Source organism: Ambystoma mexicanum, chromosome 6p, assembly GCF_040938575.1.
Source record: "Ambystoma mexicanum isolate Mex_15411 chromosome 6p, UKY_AmexF1_1, whole genome shotgun sequence".
Classification (NCBI taxonomy): domain Eukaryota; kingdom Metazoa; phylum Chordata; class Amphibia; order Caudata; family Ambystomatidae; genus Ambystoma; species Ambystoma mexicanum.
The window spans coordinates 579,427,324-579,442,196 of NC_090935.1; the positions used below are offsets into that span (position 1 = coordinate 579,427,324).

Here is a 14,873-nt window from a genome sequence, read left to right on the forward strand (position 1 = left end):
GATAAGTTACTTTGCCACGCGGCTAGCAGTTTTGACAAGTGTTACTGAATAAATATTCTTGAAAATGCACAATTTGCATCACATTTGATAAAAGAAAACACCCCTTGGGTACTACTTAGTCTGCCACAAAAGGAATGAATTGCCATTTGCAACTGTGGCCACTTTTTCATTGGTGCCCAAGACAATTTTATGCCAGAGTCCGACCCAGGGTGTAATCTGTTTGAACCACAGCATTACACTGGTAGAGTGGCATGAAGTCCATCAGACCAATCCCCACTTTTTCCTCAAACAATACCAGTCCATTCTACAGATGTGAGAAGAGGCATACACATAGAAGGACGAGATTCCCCTTCCTTAAACGCAGAGCATGAGGCAATGGCATTCTCCGCTTCCCTTTCCATTGCTGGCCACTAGGTTTTGTCAGGGGCAGCGTTTTGTGATAGTAACAACCAAATGACCATCATGCGCTCTGTGTAACAGTCGGGAACGTAATGAAATTGGTGGCCCCAGTTTGTCAACTTGCATTAGCAAACCTCCTTCTTCAGAAAGTCTGCCTGGAATCTTTCAGTAGGGCTGGAGGCCAAAGTCAAGAGACTTCTCTAATGGCCATCCAATGTTAATGTACCACTCCAGCATCAATGAAGTGGGTTCTTCCCTTATGCTCTCTGTCTAAAGAATGTCACTGATGGTGGAGTTAGTGGCCATCTCTGCATTCTGAGCAGAATACAGCAGGCATTCATGTCCGTCACATTTGACTGTGTCATCCAGCGGAAAAGGCATTCTAGACATCAGTGAGTTTGTGGGTCTTTCCAAATAAGTGTAGGAAATTGCACTGCCTTAGTTTTACAGTAAAGAGCGCTAACGTGGAGGAAGCATTCTTGGTACCATTGGGCACTAAAATTGGAGAACGCTTTCTGGTCAGTCCATTGATAAAATCTCCTGCTTCAAAATATAGGTGCAAAAGTGTTCTGTGCCTCAAGCACAACACTTGAGCATGTTTCGCTTGATTACTGAGTAAATCTTCTGAGTTCCGTGAAGGACCAGAAGGTAAATGTAGTCTTGTGTCCCTCTGCATCATTACACACCACAGTCCGTACACACTGGCGTCGTCAGCCAAAAATGATGGCGGCTTCCATCTTAAATGGTTGCAGATAGGCAGCCAGAAGAATGACACTTTTGGCCATCGAAAAGCAGGTTGGACAGCGGGCGATCATTTCAATACATAATCCTTCTTCAAGAGAGGACAACATGATTCCGTCTTTGCAGTAAGCAACCATCAAGGAGCGAACCTGATCCTTGGAGTATGGAATGGGTGTATCCTGACTTGCTTGTTCCAATGTTGTTTTCAGTCTTAGCCAAGGGATTCCGTCCTTAACAATTTATAATTTTCTGCTTTGAGGGTCATGCCGCTGGACTGGATTCTCTGTAACACTAGGCCGAGTGAGGTGCTATGCACCTCTTTGGAGTGCCTGTATATTAAGATCACTGAAATGTCATCATATTAGAAAATGACATTGGGAACACCTGCCTGTAAATGAGTGACAAACCTTTGAAAGACAGATGAAGTCAAAGAGAGGCCAAATGGCATTCACCTGTATAGAAACACCACATCTGGAAGATAAATGCAGTGAACGCTTTTGAGTTGGGATACCGGATCATTAAAAGATTCAAACTTTAAAGATCAAGTCTGAAGAATGTTGCATTGTGGAAGAGCAACACTAGTTCTGTGATGTGGATAAGAGGATAACTGTCTGTGACTTCATCGCTGTTAACACTGCACAGGTTAACACAGAGGCGAAGATCCTTGCCATTTGGCTTGCGGATTAGTACAATGGACTAAGCCGTTTGCTTGCTTCCAAGGGCTCAGTGATGAGACCACTCATGAGTGAGTTGAGTAACTTTGTATCTAAGTTCTTGTCTTGCAGTGAGAGGAAATGGCCACAACTTCCGTTTAATGGGAAGTTCACCTGGGCAAAACACTATTTTGTGGCTATAGTTGTTGAGTGTTCCTGGTTTGTCACGGAGCACACATGCATATTTCACAAGTAGGTTATCCCCAAAAGATGCACCCATCATAAGAACTTGTTACGATAATCAGGGTCTAGCCTGATTTTCAATAAATGCTGTTCGTCCCCCTACCCCCAGTACCAGCAGACCTCTCTTGGAAACATTCACTTTGCCTCTGGCCTGCCGGTGCTTAAAAGTTACTGTTCTGTCTCTGAAACCCAGGAAGTGAATCTTGTGCCCACCAAAGGCCTCTGGGGAAATGTGTGGAGGTAGGAGAGACTTTCTTTCAAGAGAAAATAGGTTGTGATATGTTACTTCAGGTACAATGGTGTAATACAACCCAGAGTCTGTTAGCAATTTTGTCTCCCCGTCATAAAATGTTACTATGCAGGAAGGCCTCCTTTTGCTGGAGGGGTGTGATGTGGCCTCACGATGAGGGCTGGTTGGTCCATTGGCTCTTTGCAATCACAATCTTAATCATTGTCGACTGCTGCTACTTGGAGAATGTAGAATTGCAGACTATGGACAAATGACCCACAAAATTGCAGGAGAGGAATACTGCATTTCTACCACGATACAGGCTTGATTTGCGATACTATTCGTACTGCCACATCAAAAGCATTTCCATAACAATTTGTTTTGTATACATTTATTACTCAGAGCTTCTTTTGTGCAACGTTGCAAATGTTCAATAGTTTTTCAGGGGTAACGGTATCTTCTAATGAGGAATTCCTATGCGTCCCACCTTGGGATCATGGCAACGCAGCGGTATCACTACATATTATCCCCACCAAAAATATCGCCATATATAAGGTCGTCTGGTACGGTCATAGGCGATATTTTTGGGGGGGGGTAATTTTGGGTTTTTTTTGGAGCAGGGGTTGCAGGGGTGTCCCCCGCTCCTTTAAAAATAATGCAGGGGTTGAGGGGGTGTCCCCCGCAAGTTCCATGCCTTAATGTCACCGCAAAAATATGGTGATATTTTTGTATGGTGATATTTTTGCAGGGATATTAACACATGGAACCAATGCAGCACCATCTGCTCCCTGATCACTTGGTCAGTCATGGCACCGGACGCACATTTGCTAGACAGTTCTGTGAGCACAGTGCCAAAGTCATCAATAGATTAATTCGGATGAGGATTGCAATCTAGTGTACAATTACTTCTGTTCAAGTATAACTGTTATCTGTTGGCCAAAGCATCATTCTAGGTAAGCTTGGGCCACACGGGGTGGGTTACAAGGCAAGTGACCACTGGACTTTCGTGCCAAATGAAGGAGAAGGGCCTGTAGATGGCTTAGGCCAAATTCCAGACCATTAATAGCCTCAATCTATGATATGATATGAAATGGCATTTAAAACGCGCCTGTACACAAGTGTTTCTAGTCGCGGCAAGACAAGGAGGGGGAAACAAAGGGAGGACAAAACAACAATCTTACTAGGCCTTGTGTCCTTCAGATCGCGCAAGCGCATGGAGGGAGGGGAGAAGTGCAAAAGGGGGAAGGGGATGGAGAAGTGCAAAAAGGGAGGGAAGAGGGAGAAGTGCAGGTAGCATAGTGCAGCCACGGGTGGCTAAGTGCCAGTAATCAGAGGGTGCAGCCAGTGGGTGGCTAATAAGTGCAGAGAGAGGGTGCTTTCATAGCTAGAGAGATACAATCCCTGGGTTTGAGGCCAAGGACAAGTCTTGCAGTCCTGTTCTGGATAAGTTGTAGAGGACAGAGAGTAGAGGCAGGAAGATTTAGAAAGAGGCTGTTGCAATAGTCCAGCCTAGAGAGGACCATAGCTCTGGAGACAGTGAGCTTCTGGGAGAAAGTGAGGAAGGGAAGAATACCTCTGAGGAGGTGCAGCTGATAGTTTGACTTCTTGGAGATGTCGGAAATGAGAGGCAAGAAGGAGAGGGTGGAGTCAAAGATAACCCAAGGTTCTTAGCCTCACAGGTAGGAGAAGGATTTGAAAGGAGCCTTTGAAAGGAGTCCTTTCACTGTTGCCAGGGAATATGCGGAGTCCCCCAACATTGGAGAAAAGCTGGTGGTGGCACTGGCACACCTTGCATTGTGATGAAGCATGTCAAGGAATAGACCCGAAAGAAGATGTGGCGTGCCCAGTGTTGCCACATGGAGGAGAGGATAGGCGGATGCTGCAGTGGAGCAATGCATGCTGGGTGTGGTTATAACTAATGGTACTCACAGGTGTGAAGATTTAGAAGAGCCTCTTATTTTATCTCCTTCCACACACATCACCCTCGGGGGAATCGCTGCTGCTGACCTCTCGCTTACTGTGCACCTCCTTCAGGTTCAGACATGCGCCATACCACACCTTGCAGAGAGGATCACAGGGTGGGGCACGGCAATGAGGAGCATTTAGTCACTTGCAGTAGAGAAGATCCTACACTCGCTCATAAAATACATAGGAAGGAGTAGGCTTGTGGAAAGGTGTGGTTAGCTGCATCATTGGTACCTTAAATTGATAGGCTCTGAGTCTGACCTCTGAATAGACTATTTTTCAAACCTGAGTACTATTACTTTCAGAAGAACATATAATATTTTTTTATTGAGAGCCTGGTGGCACTTTCTGTAGAGCTGAGCAAGTAAAAGCTCTACTTAGTTGAAGCTGCTTCTGGGACACAATGAGTGAGTACAATTTTCCAATATTCAAAATATCAAACAGTTTTCATCACAAAATCTTTTGTGTCCGCCACAGGGAAATATTATGTCAAATACCAAACTTTAGAGGAAACAGAACATGCGCTTCATGTGAAATATTCTAAAATGGCTGCAACTCACCACTAAATAGTTCTGTTAATAAATGCGCTCATCATGCCATTTCTATGCAGGTGATCATTGTAAGAGACACTTGGGTAATCATCGACTGTATTACACATGTATCAAATGAAATCCCACTGACACATGCAATCCATAAGGGCACTGTTAGCAACGCGGGGGCTGAGTCACAAAGAAATGATAGATAGAAACTCTGACCTACTTATGGACACATGCTCTCAAATTCACCTAGAAGTTAGAGTACCTCCAAATCACTTCTAATTTACTCCTCGAAAGAGAGTTAATTCTTTGCGATTCACCCCAGTAAAGCACGAGAAATAGCAGTGAGAGAATTGGCTTCAAAGGAAAGCGGGAACTTCAGAAAAGAGCAGTTGTAATGATTCCGTCCAGACATCAAATACCTTGGCGTCAGATGTGTAAGAAGCACTCATTTACCTCAACAGCATTGTACAGGGTTTCTATCTCAGTAACAAACTCCTCTGTCTTTATTGAACTTTCTTGTAGCTTTTCTAAAACTTCCTCCAGGTGATTCTGCAAAGAAATAAAAAAAGGTACAGTTTGGTTAAAACCATATGAAGTGTCACGTACCTCTGTCAGTAGCCTGTAAATAATGTGCACTGCACCTTATTTACAGGCTACTACACGTCCTTATTGGTGAAGTACTAGAAGTGAAAGTCTGTAGTGTCAGGAAGGCTTTCATCTCATGCAGATAGCAATGCTAGATTTCATCACACTGTGTGCAGGGCTGCGCATAGCTATGCTGTGCTTGAAACCAAGCCTCGCTCTCATGGAAGCCAACGATGTAAGCTTGGTATTTATTTATTTATTTATTGTATTTGTTGACAGCGCCCAAACCCGTAAGTATGAAGGCGCTGGTAAATTGATGAAACAAGCAAAACAGAAAGAAGGTACATAAGCAGGATAGTAGATGCAGCGTATATGCAGGTAATGGGAAATGGTAGGTACATTGCTGGTTTTCCCCCTACAGGCCAACTCTGATAATGGCCACAGGGTCCTTCAGGGGGTCCTTTAATGGGAGATGTGGAAACCTTACTGTTGACAGAAGCAGATGCCCCTTCCTCCTTCTCGTTTAGGGAAGTGGGGACCACACATCTTCTGCCAGACAGCTAATTAGGCAGTGCAGGGAATGGGCTGGAATTCTATCAAGGTGGAAAGGACCTCGCACCGTGGATCCTTGCTCTCTTTTTTTCAATGCTTCAGGGTAGCCCCTACAACACTCACCTCTCACCTGAGAAGCATGTATTCGATCATGTGCACAGTGCTGGCTAGCGCCTTACCTTCTCTGTTTCTGTCACTGCAGCAGAACTACGTGGTGTTCTGACTACAATTAGAAGAAGCAGCCACTGCACCAATAAGTGATGGCGACTGCGATTTATACAGGTCAAAGCGGTCCTCAAGAACAATACGGCAGCACTTCAACTCTTGAGGCACAGTTGAGGACACTGATCATCTGAAGAGCTAGCATGCCAGCAGGGGTGCCAACATTTACATGTCATGAGGGAGAGAGTGGCTGAACCTTATGACGCAACCTTTGACCCAGGTGATGTCTTGGGAAGTGGCATCATGGAAAGTGACATCAAAAGGTACTTGCCTCGGTGAGGCACTGACTTACCAAATGGGAAAGGTGGTGCTATAGAAAACCCTGTTACATTACTTTGCATTTTTATGTCTGACTTGTTAACAAAAGTACAATATCAATCTATAAAACGTTGCAAAGCTGAGAGTTCCCTGGGTGCCTCATGTTACACTAAAGGTGCCCCTAATGTTTCTATGCAACCCATTTAAATCAATTTACTTAACATAGTGGTCATGGCAATGAACCTCACAAAAAATATCTTTTAAGGAAATTAAATTGAATTCTAGCACAAACCAATGTATTTCTCGAGAGAAGATGGAGTACGTGTTTCAAGTAACAAGAAAAGAAATGCAGGCTTTCAGAGATTACTGTATACCCTTGCCCTGCTTGAGGTGACAGGATGGTCCTCCATCACACAGTGGATTGCTCTGCTTTTGTCCGCTCCCAGACATGGGGCGGAATAAACAAAGCAATGGTAAATCTGCTACCAACAACATTAATTGTTTATAAATTGGAATCTGGATATTGTAAATGGAAATATTGATTGTGACTGTCCCCTTGCTCCTACATGGTCAAACGGTAGGAGCACTTCTATCATAGACTACTTAATAGTATCCCCTGAGTTATTTGAGCAGTGCAATGGATCAAAGTAATGCCTTGGACTCAAAGTGATCACAATTCACTTCAGGCTGTCTTTTTATTGAGAAATTAAGTAAGCAATGATATCTATGTTCCCAAGTTGCACATCAATCCCAACGGGAATCGTATTGTTGGCTTCACAAATAGAGGTCTGAAATTGAATGGAAAATTGCGTAATTTGGTTTTGAATGGCTCTAGAGATGGCATTGAATTGTTAAGTGCCCCTGGTTCATTTGTTGAATTTATATGGGACCCGAATCCTCCTCAAACTAAAAAAGCGGCTCGGAGGAAAATCATGCACATACCTTTGATCAGACTCAATAAAAATCTTTGTGCTCTTAAGGTACAAAACCTTGACTTTTATACCCATTTGTGAGAAAAAAAACAAATGAAAAAACATCTATAGACATTGATCATTTGGGCATCGCCAGTTACGGCACATAAACGACAAAATATGTTAAACACATTATTACCTGATCACAGTCAAAACTTTGGGCATTCATTAATAATCTGTCTACACCTCAAAGCAGCCGTCAAGCGGGGATATTACCTGCATCCACCTGGGAGAATTATTATACTGAACAAATGGTTACGGATAGGCCATTCCCATCTTTGAGAGACAACACAATTAGATGGATTTTATACATAGATGAGGAAGAGATTTTGAATTTAATTATGGCAGCTTCTAAATTTCAAACTGCCGGCCCAAACGGACTAACTAACCAAATGTTCCGTTCAGATCCTGCCACATGGTAAACTATTTTGTCACAACTCTTTGAGAAGATCGTGCTGTGTAAAGTAATCCCACCCTCCTGGAAACAGGAGATCATAATTCCAATTTTTAAAAGGGCGACAAATTAGATCCAATCAACCATCGCCTGATCGCATTGAAGGATTGTGATAGTAAAGTATTTTCCCGTCTGGTTTTACAAGATTTACAAAAATGGGTCCCCAGTCACAAAATCCTATCTAAATTCCAAGTAGGTTTTCGTGAAGGCCTGTCAACAATCTTAAATGGCCTTACTCTTAACACTTTGAAAGCTCAAAGCCAGACAAAACAATCATTGCCAACATATATATCGCCCTTATTGACTTATCAAAGGCCTTTGACCTAGTTGATAGGTCAAAATTATGGCAAAAATTAAAACCATGGCAAATCCCCGATGGCCTGCTTCAAATAATCATTGCCCTACATGATAAAACATCAGTCAACGTAAGATTAAACTTACAAGGTGACTTTTCAACAAAAATGTCAACAGACAATAGTGTCAGGCAAGGATGTATCTTTGCCGCTCTACTTTTTAACTTAAAACTTGCGGATTTGGATACATTCTTAAAAACTTCACCTTTGCATCTCCGTTTATTGGAAATACCAAGATACATTTATTGGTCTATGCAGATGATATTGCCCTTATTGATAACTCTGCACTGGGGCTAAAATATCTGATATATGCAATGGAGCTATATGCCAAAGAAAACGATTTAATAATGAACCCTTTAAAATCATAATTATGTTTGGGAAACCTACCAATAAACTCTGCAAACACCAATGGAGCATTGCAGGGCAAATACTACCGTTAGTTAAAAAAAAGTTAAATATCTAGGTCTGACTCTCAAGACAAATCATTTGTTTCAAGATCTAAATATTGAACTTGAGAGTAGAACATAACAATATATGTGTCAGTTAAAGAAATTCTATGGACCTAGTGTAGATTTTCTTTGATGTCACTTATAAAATTTTACAAAGATAAAATTGTTCCATCACTTCTCCACGGGATGGAATGTACTCCTTATGCTCGGAACATCAACTGGGATCTATATGAGGGTCGACTTTGGAAAAAAACCTTATCTCTGTCGCAGTCTTTATCCATCTCAAGGCTGAGATATGAATTGGGTTAATTCCCTTCAATCCCAATTCCACTGGAAAATATTGGATGCTTACCGCCTATTTTAGATACCTCTGGATAAATCTCTGTATGTAGATATCAGCAAGTATTCACGCATGTGAATGAACTATTATCTATCTAATATCTGTGACGACTCTGAAAAAATTCTACAAGAATGTGAATGCACATCGCAAACCTTGATAGAATATCCTGACAAGGACAAACTAGCTCTTTATTGCTCAGAATGGATCAAAACTAGAGAGCAGATTATGAATCAAAAAAACATCAAAAACTTCAGTTTATGCGAAAAATCAAGTTCTTACCGTGTATTAGAAAATTTCAAAACCATCAATGGCGTAATGAGTTATTAAGATTTTGCTTAAATTTAACAAAAATAATGAGACCAACCGCATATGGCAAAAAATTGAGTACTCTACTGGTGAATGTACATTATGTAATGAAGGATTCCTTCAAGATATGTGGCATATATTGATTTCTTGTTCATCTACTCTAAACCTTAGGGTCAAATATTTTTCTGGTTTTGTCCATGATATGAATTTGCTATCTATGAAAGATTTTTGGCATAGACTCTCTGCAGGAAAGGAGATTCGACTATCCATAGCACTGCTAAAACTCTTTAGTACAAATTAAAATCTATACAATTGCCGCTGTAAGATTTATGTGCAGATTTAATTCAAGTTGTATATTGTTTGTAAAAAATATTCCTTGTTCTTTTGCTTGTTTTTCTCTTTTAAATGAGTTTTTATAGCATGCTTTTACTTTGTTCTTATTTCTTATTTGCTCTTTTGTAAATAAAATTGATGAGAATTTGTAAAACGTCCCTTTTTCTGTGACTAAAAGGACAATAAAAAATAAAAAATAAAGTATTACCAGAAGCAATGCATTTCCCCCAAAATGCTGTGTTACAATGCTAGGACCTATACCATATTTCATGCTATGTCATGTCAGGTCATGTTAATATATGTCATGATATTTTATTTTATGTCATGTCATGATATGCCATGCCATATATGTTATACCAAGAGATTCATTATGTCATATGTAGCAATATGTAAAAAAAATACGTGTCTCCTTTACCAATACTCTTCTCTTGTATCTTTCGTTTTCATTTCCTAATCTCTCTCATTCTCATCTCTTACACTACTCCAGTTGCCTTCTTTCTTATTCACCCACACATCTCCTTTCTCTTCCATGCATGTCCCATCTCACCTCTGTCATTCCTAACAATTCCTCCATTCACAGGGTGCATTTTCATATATGAGTTTGGGCTTCCTGGCTTTACATGTTTGTTCTCCCCAAATGTCTCTCTTTCTTGTGCTCTCTTTCTTATCTCGAGATATGGGTAGGCCTTCCCTTTTTTCACAAAGGGATAAGCCTTCAATTGTATTTCTTTCCCAATCTATGGTTTCCATACCTTTTCTTATCTCATTCAAACAGTTCTATTTCAAAGGATTTTTTCCAATAGTTTTCCAATTAGTACTGGGACGAGTTTTGCTTATCATATAATGAGTCCTGCTTGGTTTGCCGGTATTTCCACGCCCTGTTTTATATTCTGAGTTCCAGGGCAAGATTAGCAGTACCAGCAGGCCCTTGGATTCTCTTTCCTTCTCATCCCACTCATGGCTTGCTCCCTACCGGCGTCTCCTTCCTAGATGTGCCTTTCTCGTCTTTGGGACATCATTGGGATCGTGACTTGGATCTGCTTACTCTCCTGGATGGTCTTGGCGCTGTTATACAGGTAGACTGCCCACCAATTTGATTCTGTGGTCAGGCCACCATCGCTCTTTCTCCTCCACCTGGTTTAGCTTTCTTCTGCTCTCGCACACCGGCTGCTCAGCGTTTCTGGTTCTGCACTGGAGCAGCTCTGTAGCACGTCACCTCCATGTTCTCCCAGAGCCGCGCCTTCTTATGCTCCGTTACGCACAGGGAGCTTTCCCTGCATCTCTTGCGTCTTTGCTCTCTCTCGGCCTCAATCTCTCTCACTGGTTAGTCTCTTGTTGTTCATAATATAACTTCATGGTGTATTCATGAGTTTGATAACAGTTTGGTATATTGTACAATTCCATAGGTGCCATCACTTGGAGGCCAGGGAGTTCCTCACGGGAACAGGAGTCCTTGTCCCCAAAGGGGGAGTTTCTCCTGGTGAGGTCCCACTTGCCTCGACACCTAGGAAGGGTGTTGCAGAGTGGGCTCACGTCTCCCAACTGGGGAGAAGGGGCGAATTCCCTCAATTCATCACATAACATTATGTACATTCTACTGTCTCCCTTATTGTTCTGTTTTTCCCCAACATCTCCACTCTCCTTTCTCATTTTGTTTAGTCCACACAACTCCCTCTTCCTGCAGCTTGTTTCCCTCTTCGCCCAAGCTCTCACTCTATCCTCCACCCTCTCTTTAAATGGGGCCAAAATGCTTTAATGAGGGAGGTGGTGCTCCTGCCTAGGGGCTGAGCTCTTCTGATTGATGAGTATGAGTTTAATTATGCCTGTGCCCTGCATTCTTGCCCGCCAAACTAGCCAAACTAGCCAAAAGTTCTCTCACAGCTGGGAGTTCTGTAAATACCCAAACCTAAATAAATGTTCACTTAAAAAATTATAAAATGTTTCTGTAGCAGACCCTGCCCTACTGCTAATCTATCTTTTAAATATTTAAACTGCAGTGAAAAAAATGCCTAATCAACACATGACTGTAGTGTAAGAACCACTGCCTCAGTAAAAGAAAAATGTACTTTAAAAAAAAGTTTAATGTTACTATCTGAAAAACGTAAAGTCTACAAATGTTGGAAATACCAAAGTTAAGGTTACTATAAAATCTCAGTAAGAATCTTTTTTTGTTATTTCTTTTCTGATAGTGTTAATAGTTACAAAAATAACCTTATAACACTAATACACATTAAAATAATTAAGAAACCAAGAGTTACAAATCATACATAATGTTATAAAATCATGTTAAAATGACTTTAAATTCGTATAAGATCAATCAATATAAAACATATACCGTAGACATTTCATGAGTTTATAGTAAAACCCAATAATAAAAGGATAAAGATAAGATTTTCAGATTCGATCAATCCTACATCAATGGGGATAAGACCATACATGATCAACAATATTCACACTCCATGTATCAATCTCTGCCAGACGTAAAAAGTGGCAAAATTCAATTTGAGGCATTCACCTGAAAATATTAAAGCCATGTCTGGTCACCGGACAGGTAGTCACATTTTTGTTTTAAAAACTCATATCCTTTCTTATACAGAACAGTTAGCATAACACAACCAGTGAGAAGATGGCGGGGTGTTTCTATCTCTTTTTTAGAGATACAGCAAAGACGTTCCTGCCAAGGAATAGAAGATGAAGCTCCAATGCGATGAAAAGTGTATGAAAAAGTTGTGCCCATCAAAGTTGGAGAAGAAATCTTCCAACCCTAGTATCGTTGAGCTTTATAATGTATTTAAAAGGAGCATTAATAGGGAAACCTTGTTTTATATAATTAAGAAGATAAGCAGCTCTCATGGTTAGAAGCAATGTATTATTATTCCTATCCCAACTGAGGGCCTTCTGCTTAATTTCCGTTAATGTCAGGCCTGGGTTTATAGGTTCAGTAACAATTAGGCCAATATCCTCAAAAAACGAGATAGCCTTCAAGTTCCATGAATGTAATGCCTTTAAAGGAGATACAGTATTCATCGTGGCAGAGAAATTAGAATAGATAGATGCAGGATTGTCTCTCTCACCAAGAATGTTTTGCAATAATTTTGCCGCTAGCAAACACTTCAGAGTTAAAAGGGATACTAAGCCCAATTCACTACGAATTGCTTCAATCAGTGTAGAGTTTTTTGTAATAAGGAGGATTGGCACAAGTGGCAATAAAGCATTTAGTGCCACTTTTACTGATCCATCTCATGTTCAGCATTTATCAGGCAGAATTGTGGAGCAGGGTGGACATACCATTTCCTGATCTACCAGAAACATGTGGCTGCCTTATTTCCAACATGGATTATCGTGGATAAGCAGTCCTATGGAATCCTCCTGAAATTACCACCTGGTAAATGCAGGCAGATTCCATAGGAATCCATTGTAAATTCCTCCCACAATCGTTAATTGTGGAAGGCGTTTACACTTCTCCACAAATGTAATGGAAAAGTGAAGAGTGAAGGTGACTGTACCAATGTTGTACTCTTCACTTTTCCACTACATGATGATAAAGTTAGAAAGTACATGGATGGGACCTTTTGCACTTAAGTGCAAATGAAGGTGGTCCCTTCCCTGCAAATTACTCTTACATCGAAAATGACCACCATTGCAAATAAAACCTTGACTCCGCCAAGCTACTGCTTCACAACACTCACTTTAGCTATGATATACTCCTTATGTTAATTACCTTATATTTAAAATGAATGTTGTGAAGTAGTGGTGTGGTGTGAGTTAAGGTTTCATTTGCAGTGTGAGAACCTATGTTCATGAATATTTCATTTGCATTGAGTGTTTAAAGAAATCTTAAAACTTTCCAATGGTTGTAGATGTTCCTTTTTATAGTAAAGTTCCAGTGAGCAGTGGATGAGGCTGTGAGGCTTCATTGCTCCCACTCCAGGCTGGTTGAATTCCTGATTACAATCCTGGAAATTGCACTTCTTGGCTGAGAAGCGGCTCATTTGGCATGCAATCCGCTGACCGTGGGTGCTGAGTGAGCCAGGGCACCCGCCAGATCAAATTTCGTTTTGGTGCCGGGTGTAAAAAAGCATCAAAGAAACAAAGATTGCCACGAGAAGAATTCAGAACTATTGAGCCTGCTCTAGTCTCAGGGTGGCACTGGGCTCCTTGCGGGATCCTGCTGCGATTGTGCACTTCAAGGGAGTTTGGAGGGATTCACAATATGAGTCCCATGATACCGGGGCTGTGCTGTGACCAACAGAATCGGAATAGCGCTCAGGGACTGTTGGTTGCTGTGCAGGGGGAGCTCGTGGCTCGGAGGTTCTTGTGGATTTGGGGCCTGCAGACTTTTCCCTGCTGCAGGTGAAAGTACAGCGGTGTGCTGGCCACAGCACCCAGGAATGTAATTTTGCTGCTATTTAATCCTTTGTAGAAGCCAGCCCTGTGGCACTTGCGTATTAGGGGGACATTTGTATCTAACACCTGAGAGGGTCAGCCCTGCACTTTGGGGTCACATACTCTTCGCTTCCCAGGGGGCCTTTATTTCCCTCCTTCCTGCACCCGCTGGAGGGGTGTCTAATTTTTGGCAACTCGCCTGGGGATATTCACTTGGTCTCCCTCTGGGCCTCATCTCGCTCTTACCACCAACCTTGTTCTCTTCTTCTCCAGCTTGTCCAATTAACCTGTTCCTCTATGTTATGGCAGCACCTTTTTCAGCAACGATTGGTGGATTCACTTTGGCCTCCCATGTGCCTTACCTCGCCCTTACTTAAACCAGCATTTGCTCTACATCTCCTTTCTGTTGATTCACCCAACCCGCTCTGTAACACTATGACGGCACTCTGCTCTCCCAGTTCCATGAATGCCTTATATGTACTGTTTGTTGTTGGGCATCACCAACTAAGAACTGCCTCCTCCGTGAGGCCCTTCACCGTTGAGGAATTTGTCACCTACCTATTTGCTGTTGGGCACCTCCAACTAATTATCTGTTTCCTCGTGCATTGTGCAGTTTTCTCTATTTCCTTTCCCTATGTATCCTTGGTGCTCTCCATCTCCCCTAACTACTCTAACTGTTATTCAATCACCTATCCTGCTTCTCTCTCAAAGCCTGGAAGGAAAACGTTTAAGAAGGCTCTCCTGGCTTCTAATCCAGGCCTGCACATTGCTGACACCTACGCCAATGCTTCCTCCAGGCCGACTATCACTGACATCCTCTTTGATGCCCCCTCTCCAGATCTTTGGACTCCCCATATGATCCTCTCCCCTCTTTCTTCTTCTCCCATTAATGGTG

At 41.9% G+C, this 14,873-nt stretch overlaps 1 protein-coding gene across 4 annotated transcripts in view; it reads right to left on the reverse strand.

Annotated features, from left to right (window-relative positions):
• The window catches only part of CMYA5 (cardiomyopathy associated 5), a 538,811-nt gene that overhangs the window by 237,455 nt on the left and 286,483 nt on the right, over positions 1–14,873 (reverse strand). For all 4 annotated transcript variants that reach the window (XR_011280640.1, XM_069627405.1, XM_069627406.1 and 1 more), the window contains exon 3: positions 5,223–5,318. Coding sequence is in view for 3 of the 4 variants with exons in the window: in XM_069627405.1 (XP_069483506.1) it covers positions 5,223–5,318 (96 nt within the window). In the remaining variant the exon portion in view is untranslated. The remainder of the gene's footprint in view (positions 1–5,222; positions 5,319–14,873) is intronic.